Source organism: Carettochelys insculpta, chromosome 1 (assembly GCF_033958435.1).
Source record: "Carettochelys insculpta isolate YL-2023 chromosome 1, ASM3395843v1, whole genome shotgun sequence".
Taxonomy (NCBI): Eukaryota; Metazoa; Chordata; order Testudines; family Carettochelyidae; genus Carettochelys; species Carettochelys insculpta.
This window is the reverse complement of record NC_134137.1, coordinates 212,064,000-212,085,609: the sequence shown is the minus strand read 5'-3', so window position 1 is coordinate 212,085,609 and position 21,610 is coordinate 212,064,000. Positions and strand designations below refer to the sequence as shown.

At 43.6% G+C, this 21,610-nt stretch overlaps 1 protein-coding gene across 1 annotated transcript in view; it reads left to right on the top strand.

The window, feature by feature from the left end:
* CD96 (CD96 molecule) overlaps positions 1 to 21,610 on the top strand; it is a 50,025-nt gene that overhangs the window by 15,559 nt on the left and 12,856 nt on the right. The window contains 5 exon segments of the mRNA XM_074983518.1: positions 4,572 to 4,662; positions 5,015 to 5,197; positions 6,734 to 6,781; positions 9,328 to 9,372; positions 10,614 to 10,688. Of these exon segments, the coding sequence (XP_074839619.1) occupies positions 4,572 to 4,662; positions 5,015 to 5,197; positions 6,734 to 6,781; positions 9,328 to 9,372; positions 10,614 to 10,688 (442 nt within the window).

Genomic DNA, 21,610 nt, shown 5'->3' with positions numbered 1-21,610 from the left:
GCAGTGATGGTCATAAGAAATAGAACAAAGGAAAATTCAGGCTATTTATCAGGAAAACTGTCTGTATAGGAAGCTAATTTAGAGGGTGGAACAGCATGACAGAGGACTGATGGAAGCTCCCAACATTACTTGAATAATTAGCTACTAATAGTTTATTAATATTGATTGATGATAGGAAAAAATGATATGAGGCAAAATACCAAATACCTGTGTACTGTAGGGTCAGTTCTCTGTGGCCTACAGGGTGGAAGAGTAGGGTAGATGAGTGTGAGCAAACTCAGAGGTAACAAAACTAGTAAGCTCATGAAAAATGCACCAAATGCAATCCAAATCTTTTGTGAGTGGGCCTCTTGCGCCAAAGAAGCATTTCAGTGAGCTCACCAAGGGTGTGTCTACACAGCAAAGTTATTTTGGAATAATGGTCGCTATTCCAAAATAACTTTGTGAATGTGCACACAATGCAACTGCTATTTTGAAATGGCGGATGGCTTATTTCTAATCTAATAAACTTAATTTTACTATGAAGGGCAACTATTCTGAAAAAGATATTTTGGAATAGGGGCTGTGTAGAAAGGGAACAGGGGCTACTTCAAAATAAGCTATGGTACATTCAAGCACTCTAGTCCAAAATAGTCTCTATTATGTGAGGATGCTCTATTTAAAAAGAGCTGAGTGCTGTTTCGATACACATTTTGGCTGTGTCTACACTATCAAGATCTTTTGAAATATTTTTTGAAATAAGGAGGATCTTTCGAAAAATCTCTTGGACAAGCTACACACAAAAAGCGTTCTTTTGAAAGTAAATTGAAAGAATGTGGTGCTCATTTTGAAATCGCTCTTCCTTTCCCATTTCACGAAGAAAGCGTTCTTTCGAAAGAAAATGTGTGTAGATGCTCCACTGGGCCCTTCTTTCAAAAGAGCAGTCCTCATGGCACCTGATTTTTCATTCCCTGGACCATTCTTTCGAAAGCGCAGGGGCTGTGTGGACTTTCTAAAGAGTACATCACTCTTTTGATCCACTTTTCTGTGTGTGGAGACACTCTTTTGAAAGAAGTTCTTTCGGAAGAAATCTTCTGGAAGGGCTTCTTTCAAAAGATCTCTGTAGTGCAGACCTAGCCTTAGTGTGTGGATGCACTGTTTTGAAATAAGCAGCTCCAGGAAATCTCTTCTGGAATAGCTTAGTTTGAAATAACGTTGCTGTGTAAACGTAGCCCTAATTGAAAGCACTTTAGAAATTGGCATGAAGCTCAGTTTTTTTCTCAAATTTTAAGCTGAACCCTAGGTCCTTGCAACACCTATGTATGTACCAGTAACAGAAAACTCATAACTCAATGAATCTGCGTCTACACGTGCACGCTACTTCGAAGTAGCGGCACCAACTTCGACGTTAGGCGGCGAGACGTCGAAGTCGCTAACCTCATGAGGAGATAGGAATAGCGCCCTACTTCGACGTTCAATGTCGAAGTAGGGACCGTGTAGACGATCCGCGTCCCGCAACGTCGAAATTGCTGGGTCCTCCATGGCGGCCATCAGCTGGGGGGTTGAGAGATGCTCTCTCTCCAGCCCCTGCGGGGCTCTATGGTCACCGTGGGCAGCAGCCCTTAGCCCAGGGCTTCTGGCTGCTTCTGCGGCAGCTGGGGATCTGTGCTGCAGGCACAGGGTCTGCAACCAGTTGTCAGCTCTGTGTATCTTGTGTTGTTTAGTGCAACTGTGTCTGGGAGGGGCCCTTTAAGGGAGCGGCTGGCTGTTGAGTCCGCCCTGTGACCCTGTCTGCAGCTGTGCCTGGCATCCCTATTTCGATGTGTGCTACTTTGACGTGTAGACGTTCCCTCGCTGCACCTATTTCGATGTTGGGCTGAGCAACGTTGAAGTTGAACATCGACGTTGCCGGCCCTGGAGGACGTGTAGACGTTATTCATCGAAATAGACTATTTCGATGTCGCAACATCGAAATAAGCTATTTCGATATTGGCTGCACGTGTAGACGTAGCCTGATTGTGTTAGGCAATCACATTCCCTTCTGTTATCAGAAGGAGACAGGGAACTTGGCTTCCCACACAGGTAAATTCCAGAAAATCCAGTTGACTGTATGAACTGCAGGCACAAGCTTGCTAGGAGTAATATTGCCTAAAGACATTGAATAGCATTTTTGCCATGTCACTGCACGCAGATGGGCAAAAGCAGCTGTGGAATGCAAAATGTCTGTTTTTAAAAGAGTCTGTAAAACTGGAATTCCACCATGCACTTGGGTTGTTCCCAGTTATGTAACAATCCCTTTGGTTGCTTGGTTTTTATAACCTGCCAGTGCAAGTTTAAACAGCCCTTTAACCACTCGAAACTTCTCTTGGGCTCTGACCAGCTCTGGCTTCCCCAAAGATTAAATTGAGGGTGTGCTTGTAGAAGTGAGGAAGTCCCACTTTTACATAATCAGTTTGAAAAAGTGCATCCCATGGCTTAAATTGTCACATTCACAGCCTAATGGCAGCTCTGAGTTTAAGGCATGTCTCTCATTTCCCTAACCTCTGCCCACAAGAATGTAGCTGGAGTACAGGGCTTACAGTATCAATAGAGGGATGCCGCAGGAAAGAAAAATCACAGATGTGAATGCAGCATGTTCAGAATCTTCACCCAAATTTTACAGCTCAGAGCATATTTATTATAGAGCAAATCAGTAGCCCAATGACCAGCCGAGGACAGCATAGGCATGAAATCCATCTGCATATTTTTTGTCCAGCCAGATGTAGCAGTAAGATCAGTAGGCAACTGAAATACAAAGTTCAGTGATCATGGAATCATAGGACAATAGAGCTGGAAGAGACCTAAAAAGCCATCAAGTCTAGTCCCCTGCCCAAGGCATGACCAAACCCATCAGATCAGCCCAGCCAGGGCTTTGTCGAGCTGAGACTTAAACACCTCCAGAAAAATCAGTTCTCTGAAATGCTGTTAGCAGACAAAACCTGCACAAACCACATGCATCCTGCTTTACAATTAGACACGTCAGACACAGAGCATAGAGCTGTCATCATTTCCCTGTGGCCTATTTTAGTGCTGAATTTTCAATACCATAGTCTCATTTTCAGCAGGAAGCTTGTGTTCAAGAGGTTTTAACTCCTCAGCAAAATATTGAATAACTTCTTCCTCTGTCTTAGCCCCTGCACAAGGAATAAAACTCATTCTGGATGCAGCCCAAGGCAGTGAAGTATTGTGTACTAGATTAGCAAAGCTGCACACTTCAGGTGATGTGTTCAGGTGTCCCCACCTCTCCTGCTCCCAGCAGCCCCCTGCTTGTTGTGAGGGTGGCACTGAATGTCTCTGTAATCTCTGGAATACATCGGCTCATTTATGTGGTCACTAGTTCTGTATAGCTGGCACATCATTGTGCTGGCCAGTCTTTCTGTGAAACTATCAGTGTATTTGAAATAAAGGAGATTGTGCCCAAAACTCTGCTGAGGAGCCATGAAGATTTTTTTAAAAAGTGGATTTTTTTTATAGGGAGAGTGAGATAGGAATGAGATCACAGTCATCAGGCCGCTACCAGAACTGGACAATAATGAATTTCTCTCTGTGATGGGGTTCAGGGGTCCCAAATCTCTGCACCCCGTCCGCAGGCAGGAGTGACTCTCACTCAGCAGGAGAGCAGCGGGTTTATTAGCTGACAGGATACAGAATTGTACAGAAGAGTCAGTACAGCAATCAGGGACAGCCAGTCCAATCCACGTTGGGGAGAAGAAGCCCCGAGGGGCCGCTGGAGCCGGGGCCTTGCCCCCTCCTTTGCCTCCCTCTCTCCCAGCCCAGACTACCCACTTTCCAAATCCCAGTTCCAATTCAAACACCTCAGGCTCCACCTCCTCCTTTGTCTGCAGTACAAAGTTGTCACCCAGTCACCAAGGTTACCCTCAGCAGGAGCCCCGCACCCTCTGTGAGTCACTCACGTACACACATGTATCCCCCACTACATCACACAGTCCTCCCAACCCGGCCCAGATTTCATTCAAAGATCTAAATTGAGTGTGAGATGCTTATACATCCCATTTAGAAGTCTCGCGAGCTAGATAAATCAGACCATTCATGTAGCAATAGTATGAACTAGATAAGAAACCTCATCATCATAAAATGGTAAATGGTTCTTGCTAAATGGAAATGGTTAATATGTTAGTACAGGTTGAACCTCTGTAGTCCTGCAACATCTGTAATCCAGCATGATTTTAGTTAGCTGGGCAACCACTTATCATGGGTGTGGCCAAGCTTCCTGTGGTCCCATAAAGTTTGTTTCCAGCCACCAGTCCTGGCTCTCAGTGTTCTGTGCACTTATTTAGCTGTAATTTATCCCTAAGTGTTTTCTGAGAGCCCAGTAACCAGTGGAAGCGTTGGTAATGCTGCTAGACAATATTGACCTCCCATGGTCCATCAAATTCTCTTGTTTGGCACTGGTCAGATCTCAAGGATGCCGGATTAGAAAGGCTCAGCCTGTATAATTTTTATTATTAATGTTGGTAATGAATACATCAGTAATGCAAATCTTGTCAGAAATGTTTGGATAAATAATTGGACTTATTCTTACTATCCTATAGGCTAGTCTTACCTGTATTGTAAGGAAGGCATTTCCTAAGCCAACCCTCACCTGGTATGCAGATGGAAAGATTCTTAAAGACCAATTCAGAGGTAAAGTTGATTGGAAATAATCTTGTAAGGAGCTAAAAAACAAAAGAAAAGCAACTGATGGTACCCTGTGCCTGTCAGGTGAAGGGTAGTAAGTATGCATTTCAGTGTGGAAAGAACATCGCTACAACCAGTGAAGAGCAAGTGAACAGAAGTGTTGTTTACCATGAAACAATGTCATGGAAGTGACAACTTGGTACAGCCGCATTTATCTGATTAAACCTTTGAACCAGATCTGAATTAAGAAACTTAATACTGTATAAATTTGTTTCTCACAGCTAGCATTTGGCTCAGCTCTGATTCATGGGACAGTGCATAAAGGGAAGACTAAAGATTTTTTCCATCTTACTTTCAGGAATACCTATTGAAGCTGAAAATCTAACATATGTTGAAGGTTTCTATGAACTGAGATCGATATTGAAGACACAAAGTACAAACCAGTCAGCCACTAATCTGACTTTTTTGTGTACGTGTAGTTTTCCCTTCCTGGGGAACAAAATGAGGACTATTTCATCCGAAGAAATAGTAGTTTCCTCTGGTAAGTCGTCATCCTGAATTTTGATACATCTGAAATCTGAACTGTTAAGAACAAGAGTGCATTGAGCTTTCTGAAACTTAAAGTACTAAATACACACACAAACACACACATACCAGGCTCAGGGAAATACCATGTTGTATGAATAGAACTTACATAGATAGCTGTCAGGCAATAGACAGGTAAGGTAAGACATAAACCGTGCTAAAGACAGGTAAGGTAAGACATAAACCGTGCTACACCAGTTTAAAAAAATGTTAACTTTCATGTATGTGGAGGGAAACGCATTCTCTTTACTGTGACATCAGTGCCTGCTACAGTCTGGTGCTAAATATAAATGGTCTTAGCTACAAGGCGCCCCAGAAAGTTATTAAGAAACATTCTTCAGTGTGCACTCCTGGGGAAAGGCATGCAGGCCTACAGTGCAGCTGTCAGGAAACTCAAGCCTTTCAGAGTAGAAGCCAGAGCATGTGCAGTCAGAGTAAAGGGATGAAAAAGGCTCTGAAGATAGTGAAACCAAGAAGTCAGACGCATGGAACCCTCTCCACATTCCATTAGCACCATTTTCATACAGATCTAGCTCAAAAATAACTGGAAAGATTTTTTTAAAATCTTCTTTTAGCAAACACCAACAGGGCTGAAAGACACTGCGGGACCTGGGTGGGAAGGGGGGCCTGGCTGTGGGCCAATGGCATAAGGGGCGGGGCCAAGGGCGGTCAGCCCATAGCATACCTCAGAGTCCAGTGCAGGGACCTTTCCGCTTCCCTCAGAGCCACAGGGAGCAGCAGAGCAGCACTGCCACAGCATTTCAAAGGGGCCGGAAGCTCCAGCTGCTGCCACTGACAAAATGGCAGTGGCTGGAGCTCTGGCCCCTTTTGAAATTTTGGGCCCCTATGCAACTGCCTCCTTGGCCCCCTCCCTTTCAGCAGGCCTGGCTAACACCAAATATCAGTAACATCAGTCCCAAAGACAAGATGTAAAAATAATAGAATGAAGCATTTGCAAACTTGACTGCAGGGTTTACAAGTACAGGGTGAACCTCTCTAATCCGGAACTCTCTCTTCTGGCAACATCCATAATCTGGCACGATTTTAGTTAGCTGGATGATAATTTATTATGGGTGTGGCCAAGTTTCCCGTTGCCCCATCAAGCTTGTTTACAGCCGCTAGTCCTGGCCCTCAGTGTTCGGTCCTGTTATTTAGCTATAATTTATCCCTAAATGTCTTCTAAGAGTCCATTAAGCAGTAGAAGTGCTGCTAGACAATACGGACCTCTCATCATCCAGCAATTTGTCCAGCACGAATTAGGTTTTGAGGGTTCCTGATTAGCAAGGTGCAACCTGTGCCAAGATAACGGTCCTCTGTGAAAAGATTGAGGATTGTTTTAAAAAAGGAAAAATTTCAGTGATATTGAGATAGCTGCAATGCAAAAAGGTGCATTTATTTCGTGGCACAAGATCAGTAATTATTTGTATTAACTTATTATAAACACGAGTTTAAATGTCTTATTTAAGAACTGATTTTATTTGGCTGTTTCCAGGCTATGTACATAACAAAGTGCCACTTCCAGTTTTTACATCCACAAAAGGTAAGATAAATTCTTCTTCTTCAGTATGTTGAGCATCAGATTGTTTGTTTGATTTTCAGCTGATGCATCCATATATGGGCACAAGTTTCTAATGCTCTGTTTTCTTTCTGCAATAGTAGACACTCAAACTTGCCCTGGGACTTTGCATGCACTGAAAAGCATAGTCAGAATGTTATGCTTTTGTGCAATTATGAGAGGTTCAGAAAATAACAAAATGAGAAAAAAATATGTTGCATATAGTTGCACCACTTTTAGCTATGCTAGATCACTGTACACTCATCCTTGTACACTATACCAAAGGGAGCCAGGTCACTCTTTGAATGGAAGGTTTTTATGAAACAATTGAATGGAAGGTTTCTATGAAACACTTGGGTGCTTCAGACAGTTAGGGTTGGCATTTGAACAGGTGGCGCTCAGTATTCAACGGATACCTAAGAGCATTAGATGGCTACTGTGCTACTAACAGTACCTCATTCAGATTAGATACATCTGTGATTATTGAAGAGTTGATGGTACATTTCACAACAGTACTCTTGTTAATTCCAGTATCCTTTTTGACCAAGGTCTTACTTTCTATGTCTGTAAATTCTGCTGATCGTTTCACTATTCTTCACTTCCCTAAACATAGATACTTTTAAGTAATATTATTGGAGCAAATATTCTTTTGTGTTCTGCACCAGAGGTGGCTACATTTCAGTGAATGATCTGCAGCATGTATGTATGTCTATGTTTATGTAGATCTGTATGTACATGGAAGACTCGGTGCATATTGACCCTGGGGAAAGGAGTGTCCAGTGCTCAGAGTAGACTAATGGTGTGTGAGACAGTGACTATTTAAATGGACATGAAAAGTGGTGCTGGTTGGTTATTGGTGTAATTCAGCTGTATCAAACTGAAGAACATAATTATGACCATACTAGGTCAGACCGATGGTGCTTCTAGTCCAGAATTCTGTTTTCTGACAGTGCCCAATGCCAAATAGAAAGGGACTGAACAGAACAGGGCAAACATCCAGTGATCCATCCCTCATCATTCAGTCCCAACGCCTAACAGTCTCAGCCTAAGTGACACTCAGAGCATGGGGTTGCATCCTGGCTAATAGCTGTAAATGGACCTTATCCTCCATGAACTTATCTAATTCGCATTTGAATACCTTTATGGTTTTGGCCTTCACAATATCCCTGCCAATGCATCCCACAGGCTGTGCTGTGTGAAACACTTCCTTTTGCTTGTTTTAAACCTGCTGGCTATAATTCTATTGGGTGAGCCCTATTTCTTGTGCTATGTGAAGGGTAAATAACATTTTTGCTCAACACCATTCGTGAATTTATAGACCTTGATCAAATCCCCTCCTCAGTCATTTTCCCTCAAAGCTGAATAGTCCCAGTCTTTTTAATCTCCCCTCCTATGGCATCTAAAAAAGAGTTCCAAATGAAACAAGAAGAAACTTTGATGTGCAGCTAATGTCTCCAATTAGCTCATGTATAGTGGCTTTTTTTCAACTACAATGCAGTGTATTCTGCAATATATATCAAAATTGTTTCAAGACTTTACTCCTAGTTGTGCACCCTTATAGAACCCTAAGTTATTCGTGTCCCTCCTTGGTATGCACTAGACTTGTACAAAACCTACAGAGTCCAACTTACTGTGGGCACATAACGCTAGAACCTGCAGTGGTTTTTGGTAGGAATTGTTAACAGCACAAGCCTTTCTTCAAGATTCTTGTTATAAAGGAAAAGAATCCCTTTGCAGCAGTTGGTCCTTTTCCTCCCATTTCAGGGACTTCATACTTAACTGAGACGTCGCCAGAGAATGTAGGTGGCCTACTCCCTTCCCAGTGGGCTTCTCTTTGAGATAGATGTGGTCTGTCCCTGCAAGACCTTTTAGTGTCCCAGAATACAAAGGAGAAAACAGAGGGCACTGATTCTAGCTGGACAAAAACATCAACCCAAATGTAGAACAGACACTGAAACCTGGCCTAAAGTTTGCAAAATGGATGATATTACTGTTTGAATCTCTGTCGCAAAACTGACCACAATTATTTATGTATTAAACTGCTCCCCCATAATCACCTGTCAGTGACTCTTCTACTCATGCCATTCTTTCAGCTTTTTCTTGTTTGTGTGTCTCTGCATCTCCTGGTCATCCTCATTTCTCCAAAAGACCAGCGCAAGGGTTTGTAAATTTCCATGTGCCTTTGGAACCTTTCATGGTTCTAGTCTCAGGAACAGAGTAAATGACAGGGCTGTGCTGGAAAAAAAAATCTATTTAAAAGTCCTTGTTGGATTTGGTTGCTTACAGATCCTGGAATTTCAACATTTCCTTCAACAATCATGACTACCACCACAGGTAAAATATCTCATCCATTTTTCTGCTAATAGATTCTTATTTATACTTGATCTATGAGTAAGCCTCATGAGTACACAATGAGGCAAGAGTGAGAATCACAGTTCAATTTGTGTTCATGCTGTAGTGGTACATAGTAAATGACATGGTTGTACTGAAAAAGCTATTTAAAAGTCCTTGTTGGATTTGCTTGCATACAGATCCTGGAATTTCAACATTTCCTTCAACTACCATGACTACCACAGGTAAAATATTCCATCTCATTTTTCTGCTATTAGATTCTTCTCTGGACATGGCCTGTGTTTAAGCATCAGGTACAAAATGAGGCAAGACTGAGAATCAGAGTTTAGTATGTGTTCATGCTGTAGTGATGCCCACACACGCTGTGAGATGGTGTAATCCATGGGGCGGGAGAGAGAGGGTAGTGGTGGGCAGGGGGTGTTCAGCCTGGTCCTTCCCCCACTGGCTAGGTTCTTAACTAAGTCAGAGGAGGCACGACACAAATTTGGGGAAAATTCTCAATCACATTCAACGTTTTGTGGTGGTTGTTGTTGAATACTGAATAGGATTGTTACATACATTTACTGAACTAAAAGTATAAATTAAAATACTTTTAAAAATGGTATTAATACTGCAGATTATTGATATAGTGGCAAAAAAGGAAGAGATGGACCTGAAGTTAAACCTATCACAGCACTCATACATCATAACTGCCTGTCTTTACTGTTAATAGGAATCATGTGTTCTGTATTCAATGTACTAATGAATGTATCAGACATGTCACTACATGACAGTTGGTAAAATTAGTTTCATGTGCTGTTCTTAGATGACACAAGATGAATCCACCAATAGTTGCTTAGAAGTTTCAATTGATTATGACCTCACCATTGTAGTTTTATGGATATGTAACCCACATGTGTTAGCATGGGACAAGTATAGTGTTACAAAAAGGAATACCTTTCTATAGCAACCGCTTAACAGAGCCACTTAATAATGTGCTAATGTGCTCACACAAGCATAGAGAAAATGATATTTTCATTTGTATCAGTTATTGTGTCCTCCCTTTTCTTTTGGAAGGGATTGGTAAACATCAGGTTTGTTTGGTAAACCAAGATGTCCAGAGTAAAACTGCAAAGACCTAGCTTGACTAGACTGGAAGTAGGAATAAAGAACATACAGTATTCACCCCACAAATAAACCTAGCAAACTAAGAGACTTAAAAACAGCACATGCAGCTAGCCTATTCAAAAAAGTAATTGTATCTTTAACCACAGCCCTCCTTCTCTGGCTGTCTTGTTAATTTGCTATGCTTACTTAATATATCTGCTCTTGAATTTAAACAGACTTGAGGCATAGTCTCAAACTGTGTGTTACCACTGGGCTTAATATAATAGCCTTGACCTCGGTTGGTTCCTCAAGGTGCTATAATATAATTAATTAAGCATCCCATGAGCTAACTGCCTTATCACATATTTTGTTTAACTAGGACTTCAAACTACATCTTCAACTTCTGTAGACTTCACAAGTCCAGTAACTTTCAAGCCTGCGTCTACTGTACACAGTAAGTCTGAATCAGGCTCATTCTTGTCTCTGAAATATTTCTGTATTTCTGCTCAAATGTAAGAAAAAAATTAAATACAAACAGACAGACACTAAATAAATGACCGTCATTTTTGGCAAAAATAAACTTAACTTGAATTTGACCTTAGATATAATCCTGTATCATGCTGTGTTACAATCTGATAGTCTGCAGTGTAGCTGGTCCAATAAAAGGCATGACCTTATCCATCTTGTCTCTCTAATCTGGTAGTTGGCAGCTTAAGAACAAACTGATGTGAGAAATAATGGTAATTATGTAGTAACAAGTATTATGTTGGTTTCAGAAAATAGGATTTAGAAAGTGTATTGACCAAAAATACTGTGTGCGTATATATATATTTATAATTCAAAGCAGGATGAAAAATTGAATTACGTTACAGATACTGAAACCTCAAACCAAGTATTGCAACATCAGAGCATACACCAAATGCTTTGAGAAATAATAAAAAAAAAAAATTACAATGCATGATTCAACTTAGTCATTCCCGATCTTCCCTCTGTGGCATTCTCAGTGGGTCTTGCAGACACTGGCTTTTGAAATATCAATCCGCTGGAGGCAGAGCTGGATAAAATTGTTCACAACTTTTTTTTTCTGTTAAAAATGTACAGATTCAGTTAGTCAAAGACATTTCATGAATGTTTCTAAAGTGCTTAAGTGAAAAAAATATTAAACATTTCAAAAGGTTTCACTTCTACACTTTCAAAATGAGGCATTTTGATTTCCTGTTTGAAATTACTTTTTGTTTAAAAATTCCTTGCATTTTACTTTTTAAAAAATCAAAAGTTAAAAATACTCAAAATCAAAACAAAGCATTTCATTTCAGGCTCAAATTTTTTTGTTGGGTTCTAAACCATTTTCCATGTTTTTAAATTTTATTTTATTTTATTTGGAATTGCCATTGAGCCAGAAGAATCTGTTGTTTACCCAACTCTAACTGAAAATGTAATGCAGGGTTTTATGCAAGCTTCCATGGAGGGATTATCTCACATCAAGGCTACGTCTACACGTGCAGCCAACATCGAAATAGCTTATTTCGATGTTGCGACATCGAAATAGTCTATTTCGATGAATAATGTCTACACGTCCTCCAGGGCCAGCAACGTCGATGTTCAACTTCGACGTTGCTCAGCCCAACATCGAAATAGGCGCAGCGAGGGAACGTCTACACGTCAAAGTAGCACACATCGAAATAGGGATGCCAGGCACAGCTGCAGACAGGGTCACAGGGCGGACTCAACAGCCAGCCGCTCCCTTAAAGGGCCCCTCCCAGATACAGTTGCACTAAACAACACAAGATACACAGAGCTGACAACTGGTTGCAGACCCTGTGCCTGCAGCATAGATCCCCAGCTGCCGCAGAAGCAGCCAGAAGCCCTGGGCTAAGGGCTGCTGCCCACGGTGACCATAGAGCCCCGCAGGGGCTGGAGAGAGAGCATCTCTCAACCCCCCAGCTGATGGCCGCCATGGAGGACCCAGCAATTTCGACGTTGCGGGACGCGGATCGTCTACACGGTCCCTACTTCGACGTTGAACATCGAAGTAGGGCGCTATTCCTATCTCCTCATGAGGTTAGCGACTTCGACGTCTCGCCGCCTAACGTCGAAGTTAACTTCGAAATAGTGCCCGACGCGTGTAGACGCGACGGGCGCTATTTCGAAGTTGGTGCCGCTACTTCGAAGTAGCGTGCACGTGTAGACGCAGCTCAAATGTCACAGGACACCCGACAACTCTGACAGTTGTATGACTAAAAAGCAGACTAAATTCTCGGCCTCTTGCATGTGGTTTGGCCCTGATGGTTTGATCCTTTCTAGAATCAAGTACCTCTCCAGTAATCCAGACACTACCTTTTAAAGGATTGTTTGCTTTATGAAGTCCAGTTGCCTGTCTCTCCCTTTAGCAGCCTGTATGAGCTAGGATTAGGCAGCCATTTTTTCTCCTCTTGCTGGCAATAGGCTGTAGACTTACGGGAGCATAACAAAATCACGCACAAGTGAAACAGTAAAAGATAAACCATGTGCCGTGGAATGACAACCTAAGCAAGCACGAAGAAAAGTCTGAGCAACAAACTAATCTCATTTTCCTCCTCAGCACCACACCATAGTAATTTCTCACAAATGAAACTACATTTGTATGTTACAGCACAGCTGGTGTGCATTGGACTTCTATCATCTTAGTCATCAGAGAAGGATAGACATGAAATGTCTGTGATGGCACTTAGTACATAGGGAAAAAGGGATTGTTTTTTTTTTTCTAGATTTAGCTTCTCCTAGTCATATGGCTCCAGTGCAGACAGTTTGAAATAGTAAGCTGTTTCCATGACAGTATTTATCTTCTTAATGACATTATTTACACTCATACATTAAAGCTTTTCAGAAGGTATCAAGGTTGCCTATCCCACAATACACCTTCTTTAGTTCCATAACTACCTGTAATATCAAACTAATTCAGCAAGAACTCTTATCTTTGGCTAATTCCACCTCTTGGGCCAAATTCAGCCTCCAACAGGCTAGACCAGCCCTGTGGAAGTCAGTGAGAACTGTCTCCACTCTCTGAAGAGATGAATCTGGCCTTAAATATATAAAGGTGCTTTTAGCATCTTTACACACGCAGGTTTACATGTGCTGGCAAAAGGCCTACCTTCTTAATTCTGTTATGGTACATATTCCTCGAATTGTGGCATCTGGCTATGCCAATTATTTTAGTGTCAGAATTCTTACCTAGCCTTTGTAGACAGACTTTGACAATCTGGCTGGGTGTTGACACCTGAAGAAACTGAGTAGCTTAGTACTAACGTACACATATATGAGTGATATGGAAGCAAGTGAAGAGCTGCCAAATGAAATGTATGATCTTGATAGCTTATCTTTCTACCTCTCTGAGACTACTGACCAACTGAAGTTAGACTGAGGCTGTGTCTACACTATGAGGTAAAATCAAATTTAAAGGAGTTAGCTCAATTTTAAAACATCACTGTTAATGCTATTAGCTCAATTTATTGAGCCATAATATTGATAACAAAATGTCGATATTACGTAATGAGTATAGCAGCAATTTTGAATTTAAAATAGTGAATAAAGTCTAGTGTGGAAATGCCATAATTTGAATTTCTTACCTGTCAAAAGTGCCCTGTACATATCCCACAAAGTTACGCGATGACCCTCCATGTATGGCTGCTTCCTTGTACACTGTTCTCCATCCAGGTGCACAGGAAGAAGGTCATAAGAAGCCCATGAGTTTTCAATTAAATCTGAATTGGAATTGGAATTGGAATTCAGCAGTGCCCAGCCCTGCAAATATAAAAGGCGCCCATAATGAAAAAAATTTCTTTGTCCATCGCATCGCACTGCATTGGTAGTAATTGTACTGGGAACTACCTCCTGCAATCATGAGCACTCAGAGTAGTGATCTGCCTAGTACTTCTCAGGGTTTCAAGAGAGCTCCAGCATGGACCCACCATGAGATTCTGGATTTCTTGCGATTTGTGGAGACCAATCACTGGTGAAGAGACTTCGGGTGGCCAAGAGAAATGCGGCAATCTATGATCAGATGTCAAGCGAGACGACTGCACGAGGTTACACCCGGGACTCAGTGCAATGCTAGGTGAAGGTGAAAGAACTCTATCAGGCCTATCAAAAAGTCTAGGAAGCCAACCATCAGTCAGGGGCAGTTCCACAGACCTGACACTATTATCAACAGCTGTACATTTATGGTGAGCGATCCCACCACAGAGCCCGGTTTTAATTATGACACTTCTGGTGGCCTTGGTATGGAGTTTGGGGTGAGCCCACAGGAGCTGAGTGACCCAGAGGAAGAGGGCAATGGAGAGGAGGAAGGGGGCAATGAACAGGGGACTAAGGAAGTTCTTCCAGAAAGCCTGGAGCTCTTTACCATAGACCTGGAATCAGTCCCTTCCACGGGAGTCCCCTCCATGCTAGTCATCTCCACGCCGGTCCCTGAGCCACCTGTACCAAGCTTTTTGGGTGAATATTTATTCTGCATATGAGAAGCAGGTTGGGGGTGGGTATAGGTATGGGGTGGGTAGGGGTACAGGTTTGCTATGGTTCTGTGTCCTTCAGAACAGCATGTTAATATTTCTTGGGATGGAGTGTGTCTCCTTTTTGGAGAGCTCTTTGAAGGCCTCATCCAGGAACTCTTGTATTTTTTCATGAGGTTCTTAGTCAGTCCTGACTTGTTGTGGCTTCCACAGTAGCACACCTTGCCATGCCAGGCAACCAGATAGCAGTCTGGTATCATGGCACCACACAGCATGTGAGCAAATTTTCCAGGCTTTTGGCCACACAGCATGAGCAGGTGTTCTTCTTCCATACCTCTTAGTGTTAGGAGGGTGATGTCTTCTTTGGCAACTTACAGAAGCATGGAAATTTGCATCAGATTTTTTAACATGTTTTCTGCCCCTTTATATTTGCCTGCAGCAACTGTTTCCCACCCCCCAAGCCCCACCCCCCAACGCAGTTTGCAAGCTCTGCAGGGCTTCTCCCCTCCCATGTCCCTTTCCACCCAGCGTTTCTTTTTATTTTTCAGGAATCCCCCACATGCCGTAGCTATCAAGCTCTGTGGAGCTTCTCTCCACCATGTCCCTTTCCACCTAGCGTTTCTTTGGATTATGTATTGTATTTTTTCACATTCATTTTATTTTAAATCAGCCCACCACCCCCAATGCAGCTGTCCATGTGGCTGTAATCGAACCCTTCCCCACCATGCCCTCTCCGCGGCATAATCATTGGAGTGAATTGCTCCAGAAATGGACGAAAAAAACTTTTCCCTGCCCCAGGTCACCTGCCCAGGACACTTGGTCACTTCCCCTGCTTTGCAGCCCTCCACTTCCCCGAAAAGCAGACAATTGCTTATAGCTTGCTATGTCCACAAAGCAATGTGCTGGATAAGTGATGGCAAACCATGTATTGTGAAATACACATACTATCCCATCCTTAATAAGACTTTAACGGCCTTCAAAAAGGAAACTTTCCCTGATAGTAGACACAGAGACCCATTCATTCCATTTGAAAGCACATTGTGTGAACTGTATCTCATTTATGACCTTCACTTTCTAGAAGGAATGGAAGAGAAAGAGGTGCAAGCAGGATGTTATCCTGCAGCACACGGAGTGGAATGAAGCAGAACACACTAAGATGAAAATGGGTTCTGCTCAGTGGTGTCAAAGTCAAGCAGAATTTCAGCAGAGAATGCTTGATTTCCAGCAACAGCAAGTGGCAAAACAGAGTGAGGCCACAGCAAAGCTCATAATGGCAATTATGGAGCAAACTGAGGTCCTGAACTCCCTGCTGCTGCTGCTGCTGCTGCTGCTGCTGCTGCAGCTGCTGCAAAGGGACTCCCAAAACAGCACTGCAAGAGCTGATACCTGCTGCCCAGAGACCCCTGAAGAAAGATCGCCCACTTCCCTGTCATCATGCTCCTTGAATGTGGGGAGGGAGGGCAAGAACAGCCTGTCACTCCAGCCCCAAAGGCCACTGCAAAAGGCTATTCAAGGACCCTTGAGAAGGCTTCTTTTCCCTTCCACTTAATCCTCTCCTCCCCACAAAATAAAATCATTCCTTTGAGTTGGGTATGCTTTTGTGGCATGCAGGAGTCACGGGGAACACAAATCATAGCTGGGGTAGGAGGAGGGCTGAAGGCACAATTGCCCACTGATACTCCCAGGTCCGCAGCAGACACATGGCACAGAGAACTCAGGCAGGTTGAGGGAGGGCTGAAGGTACAGCTGCCTGCCATGTGCATTCTACGTACTGCAAGTTAAGCTTCTACCACCAAGAAAAAAGATTTCCTTCATTAAGATACAGTATGATTTATTTGCATTGTGTCAGAGAAATACATGGGTATTGTGTGCTTTACAGATCATTCATGATGCTATGTTTTAAAGCAGCCCATATTGCTATTGCCTCCACATGGTTACTGGTGGATGGTTGTGTAGGCAGCTGCAAGTAATCCCTGACTATGTCCTCTGCTTTGGAATTCCAGATGGACAGGAAAGTCTCCTGCCTGAATTCACATATTGTGTGCAGAATAGCACACCCTGTAATAACAGTGGGGCCATTAGTTTCAGAAAGGTCCAAACAGGTCAATAGGCATCTGAACCTCTCTTTTAAATGACCAAAAGTCCATTCAACTACCATTTTGCGCCTCTGCTGAGTCTGTGATTCAAGTTTTCCTTGCTGGGCTCCTAGGCTCCTGTGTAGGACTTCATAAGTCAAGGGAGCAGAGGGTAATCAGGATTGCCCAATATAACAATAGGCATCTCCACATTGCCAACTGTGATTTTCCAATCAGGAAAAAAGTCCCATCCAGGAGCTTTCTGTAAAGGCCAGAATGTTGGAAGAAGCATGTGTTGTGACCCCTCCCTGACCATCCAACGTGGATGATGGTGAAATGACCTTTGTGAATTACCAACCACTGCAACTCCATGTAGAAGTACCTCTTTTGGTTTACATACTCAGAGGCCAGGTGGGCCAGAGCCATGATAGGGATGTGTCTTCCATCTATTGCCCCACAGCAGTTAGGAAACCCTGGGACAGCAAAGCCATCCACTATTGCCTGTACATCTTCCAGGTTCACAGTCTTCCTGAGGAGACACCGACAGATTGCATGGGCCACCTCCATCACCATGGACCCCACTGTAGATCTGCCTACCTCAAATTGATATAACACTGACCAGTAACTCTCAGGCATTGCAAGCTGCAAACTTCCACAGTGTAAGTGTCACACATTTGAACTGTTAAAGTCAGCCTCATTCTTGTGTTGCTGCACTTCAGGGCAGGGGCCAGAACATCACAAACTTCCATAAAAATTGTCTTGCTCATGCAAAAGTTCTGAACCCTTCACTGGTCATTCCAAGACTCAAAAACAATGTGGTCCAACCAATGTATGCTGGTCTCACAAGTCCAAAACCCGCCACTCCACTGTCACCAATGCAGCCAGCAGCTCTGAGTTCTTGACTGCAGTTTGCTCTTCCAAACGATCATTGTCGTCATCCTCCTCCTCCTCCTCCTCATCATGATATTGAGCTATCACTGAGCTTCGTAATTGAAGGCAAAATTGCATGACAGCCAGTGTGGTTGCCAAAATGATGTATACTATGAGTTGAAGCATTTGGGGACCCAAGCTAGTGCTGGAATGACACAGCAGGAAATGGTGCAATCTCCAGTTCATTTTTGCATTGTTACTGGGTGCTCTGAATTCTGGGACAGTGCTTTGCATTCTGGGATTCAAACATGAAACACCCACAAGCAACCTGGGCTAAGGCACTGTGGGGTAGGCACCCAAAATGCACTGCTCACACTGTCAAACTTGCACAGGGCAATGGGGGTGTGGAAATTTGACACAGAAAAAAAGTGGGTCAAATTTCAAGAAGCTTTGTGGACACAATTCGAATCCATAATAATGACATTAAAAATCAAATTTATTAAAAATTGAATTTATCTTGTAGTTTAGACACAGTCTCAGAGAAAATATTACCTTACCTTCCTTGAGTCACAAAAAAATTGAAACTTTCTTACTTGCTTTGCAGTATGCAAATATAAGTAAATTTGCCACCCAAATAGGATGTAAGCTATACTACAAATATAAATGAATCTGCCGGCCTAGTTAAAATGGGTTATAACTGGCTCAGGAAATATTGGTTAAAAGCTGTGGTGTCAACAGGACTTCAGCATATCTCATCTCCTGTAAACAGTGAACAACTGTGTTGTAGTTGGTTCTCCAGACTTGTTGCACAATACACAGGGGTGCTGGATGTCTGAGTAACCCAGTTCTCTTCATAACATTGCTCATACCTCTTTAATAACTCACACTTCTTTTCACACCAATGTCACTATAGGCTTCTTCAAAAGATCCTTTGGGAGGCAGCTTATTTACTGAGCAGAGGATTTACCCTTTAAATCCTCGTTAGCGTAAAAGTTGCTTGATTCAACTTATTTCACTGCACTCTTAATGAAAATCCAGGAGACAGCTGGCATAAGGGAATTGATACTAGCAGAGAGTACACGCAAATAGACCAGAAGGCTGTAAGGGGACAATATTGGAGCTCTTGCAACTGCACCGTTGTCTATGCTTAGCTTTCATGTTAATCCCTTGTGTGCAGGAGCTAGAAACACATACATTTTCAGTGTTAGGTAATAGCTGTGTCTCACTTTCTCAGGCTTGCAAACAGTCTCTGATGGCTTAGCGCCATTCTTGCAGGATCAGACAGGTGTCAGGAAGGATTGACATTTTTAGCAAGTCTGAAATAAGCCCTCTGAGAGGATTGCTTGCTATCTGCTTGAGTTTCAAGGTCTGATAAATAGCTGGTTCAGCTTTAGAGTATTTACCACTTTACTTAATTCCCTTTGAACTGACAAAGGGAGAATCAGAATTGGCTTTTCAAGAGGGTCCTGATGCACCTTCAGAACATCGTCTTGCTAGATCTGGATAAAACATAGGTTTGTTTCATAGACGTTCATGAAGAGAACCCTTTTCCACAGTTTTGATTCCCATAGGATTGGCGTCAGGTTTGAACAAGACTTAGTAGCAGTAGGCATCCTTCAGCCTGCATAGACTATGGATCGCGCCCTTTAAAGTTTCAATTGAGGACTTCATTTACAGCGTCTATTGTGACTATGAAGACCCACATGAGAGTGGCAGTCCTTGCTGCATCTCTTGCAGATGTAGTGGGTGTCTGGCAAGTCCTTATTGTGCTTTATGTGCGCTCGCTTCTCCTCTGCTAGCTGTCTGATCTTCATCTTGCCCTTCTGAAGGCCCTTGTGTAACCCCTGCCTCCATCTGCCACGGTCGTCTGCTAGTTCTTCCCAGTTGTCCAGCTCGATGTCTACCTCTCTGAGGTATCTCTTGCAGAAATCTTTGTAGCGCAACTGGGGGCGTCCGCGAGGTCTTTTGCCAGAGGCTAGCTCACCATACAGGATGTCTTTTGGAATCCTTCCATCATTCATCCTGTGGACATGGCCAAGCCAGCGGAGTCGACGCTGCCTGAGGAGGGTGTGCATGGTTGGGATTCCAGCTTGCTCGAGGACGGCGGTGTTGGTCACTCTCTCCTTCCATGATATTCCAAGGATGCGCCTGAGGCAGCGCAAGTGGAAGATGTTCAGCCTCTTTTCCTGGAGGGCATACAGGGTCCAAGTCTCGCTGCAATAAAGGAGGGTGCTGAGGATGCAGGCTCTGTAGACTTGCATTTTGGTGTGAGTGTACAGCTTGTTGTTATTCCACACTCTCTTGCTGAGTCTGGACAGAGTTGTGGCTGCTTTTCCGATCCTCCTATTTAGCTCAGTGTTCAATGACAGGGTGTCAGTGATGGTGGACCCGAGGTAAACGAACTTGTGGACGACCTCTAACATATAGTTGTCAATGCTGATTGATAGGGATTCAGCAACATCCTGACCGAGTACGTTTGTCTTCTTTAGGCTGATGGTAAGCCCAAAGCCCTTGCATGCTTTGTAGAACTGATCCAGCAGTTTTTGAAGCTGGTCTTCTGTGTGAGACACTACAGCAGCATCGTCTGCGAACAGCATGTCTCTGATGAGGACTTCTCGCACCTTAGTCTTAGCTCTCAGCCTTGCAAGTTTAAACAGTTTCCCATCAGATCTTGTGTGCAGCAAGATGCCCTCTGTTGAAGATCCAAAAGCATGCTTCAGGAGGAGTGCGAAGAAGATCCCAAACAATGTCGGAGCAAGCACACATCCTTGTTTGACGCTGCTCCTGATTCTGAAAGCATCCGATAATGTGCCATCATATTGGATGGTTCCTCTCATGTCTTTGTGGAACGACTGGATCATCTTGAGTAACTGTGGAGGACAGCCTATCTTGTGGAGCACTTTGAACAGACCATCCCTGCTGACCAAGTCAAAGGCCTTGGTCAGGTCGATGAAGGCTATGTAGAGTGGCTTTCTCTGCTCCCTGCACTTCTCCTGCAGCTGCCTTAGAGAGAAGACCATGTCAACGGTAGACCTCTCTGCGCGGAATCCGCACTGCGATTCGGGGTACACCCTCTCAGCAATCTTCTGGAGTCTGCCAAGGATGACGCGAGCGAACAGTTTGCCAGTGACGCTTAGGAGGGAGATTCCACGGTAGTTGTTGCAGTCGCTTCTGTCTCCTTTGTTCTTATACAACATTACAATGTTAGTGTCGCGCATATCCTGTGGAACCTCACCCTCTTTCCAGCACAGGCACAGTAGCTCATGTAGGGGTTCCAGGAGTGTGTCCGCAGCACATTTGATTACCTCTGGTGGTATACCATCCTGACCAGGGGCCTTTCCTTCTGCAATGCTGTCGATGGCTCTCTTCAGTTCATCCACAGTCGGTTCTTGATCCAGTTCATCCATTACTGGTAGGAGCTCGACGGCATCGAGGGCTGCGTCAACCACAACGTTCTCGCGTGAGTACAGCTCGAAGTAGTGCTCAACCCAGTGCTCCATCTGTTTGGCTTTGTCAGCATTGACTTCACCAGATTTGGATTTCAGAGGCGCCATCTTGTTCTGGGTGGGTCCTAATGCCTTCCTCATACCCTTGTACATACCTCTGAGATTACCAAAGTCGGCACAGGTCTGGATGCTGCTGCATAGCTGGAGCCAGTGGTTGTTGGCACAGTGCCTGGCTGTCTACTCTACTGTTCTTCTGGCCTCTCTAAGTGCTTGCTGGGTACTCCGACTCGGTGAGCATTTGTACTCCAGGAGTGCAGTGCGCTTCTTTTCAATGACTGGAATCATCTCATCGGAGTTAGCTTTGAACCAGTCATTCGTGTTTCTAGCTCTTCTTCCAAACACCGACAGGGCCATGTTGTAAACTGTATCCCTCAGATGTTGCCATTTGGATGTCGCATCAGCGCCCCCAGGGCCGCTGCGCAGATTTTCCTGGAGGGT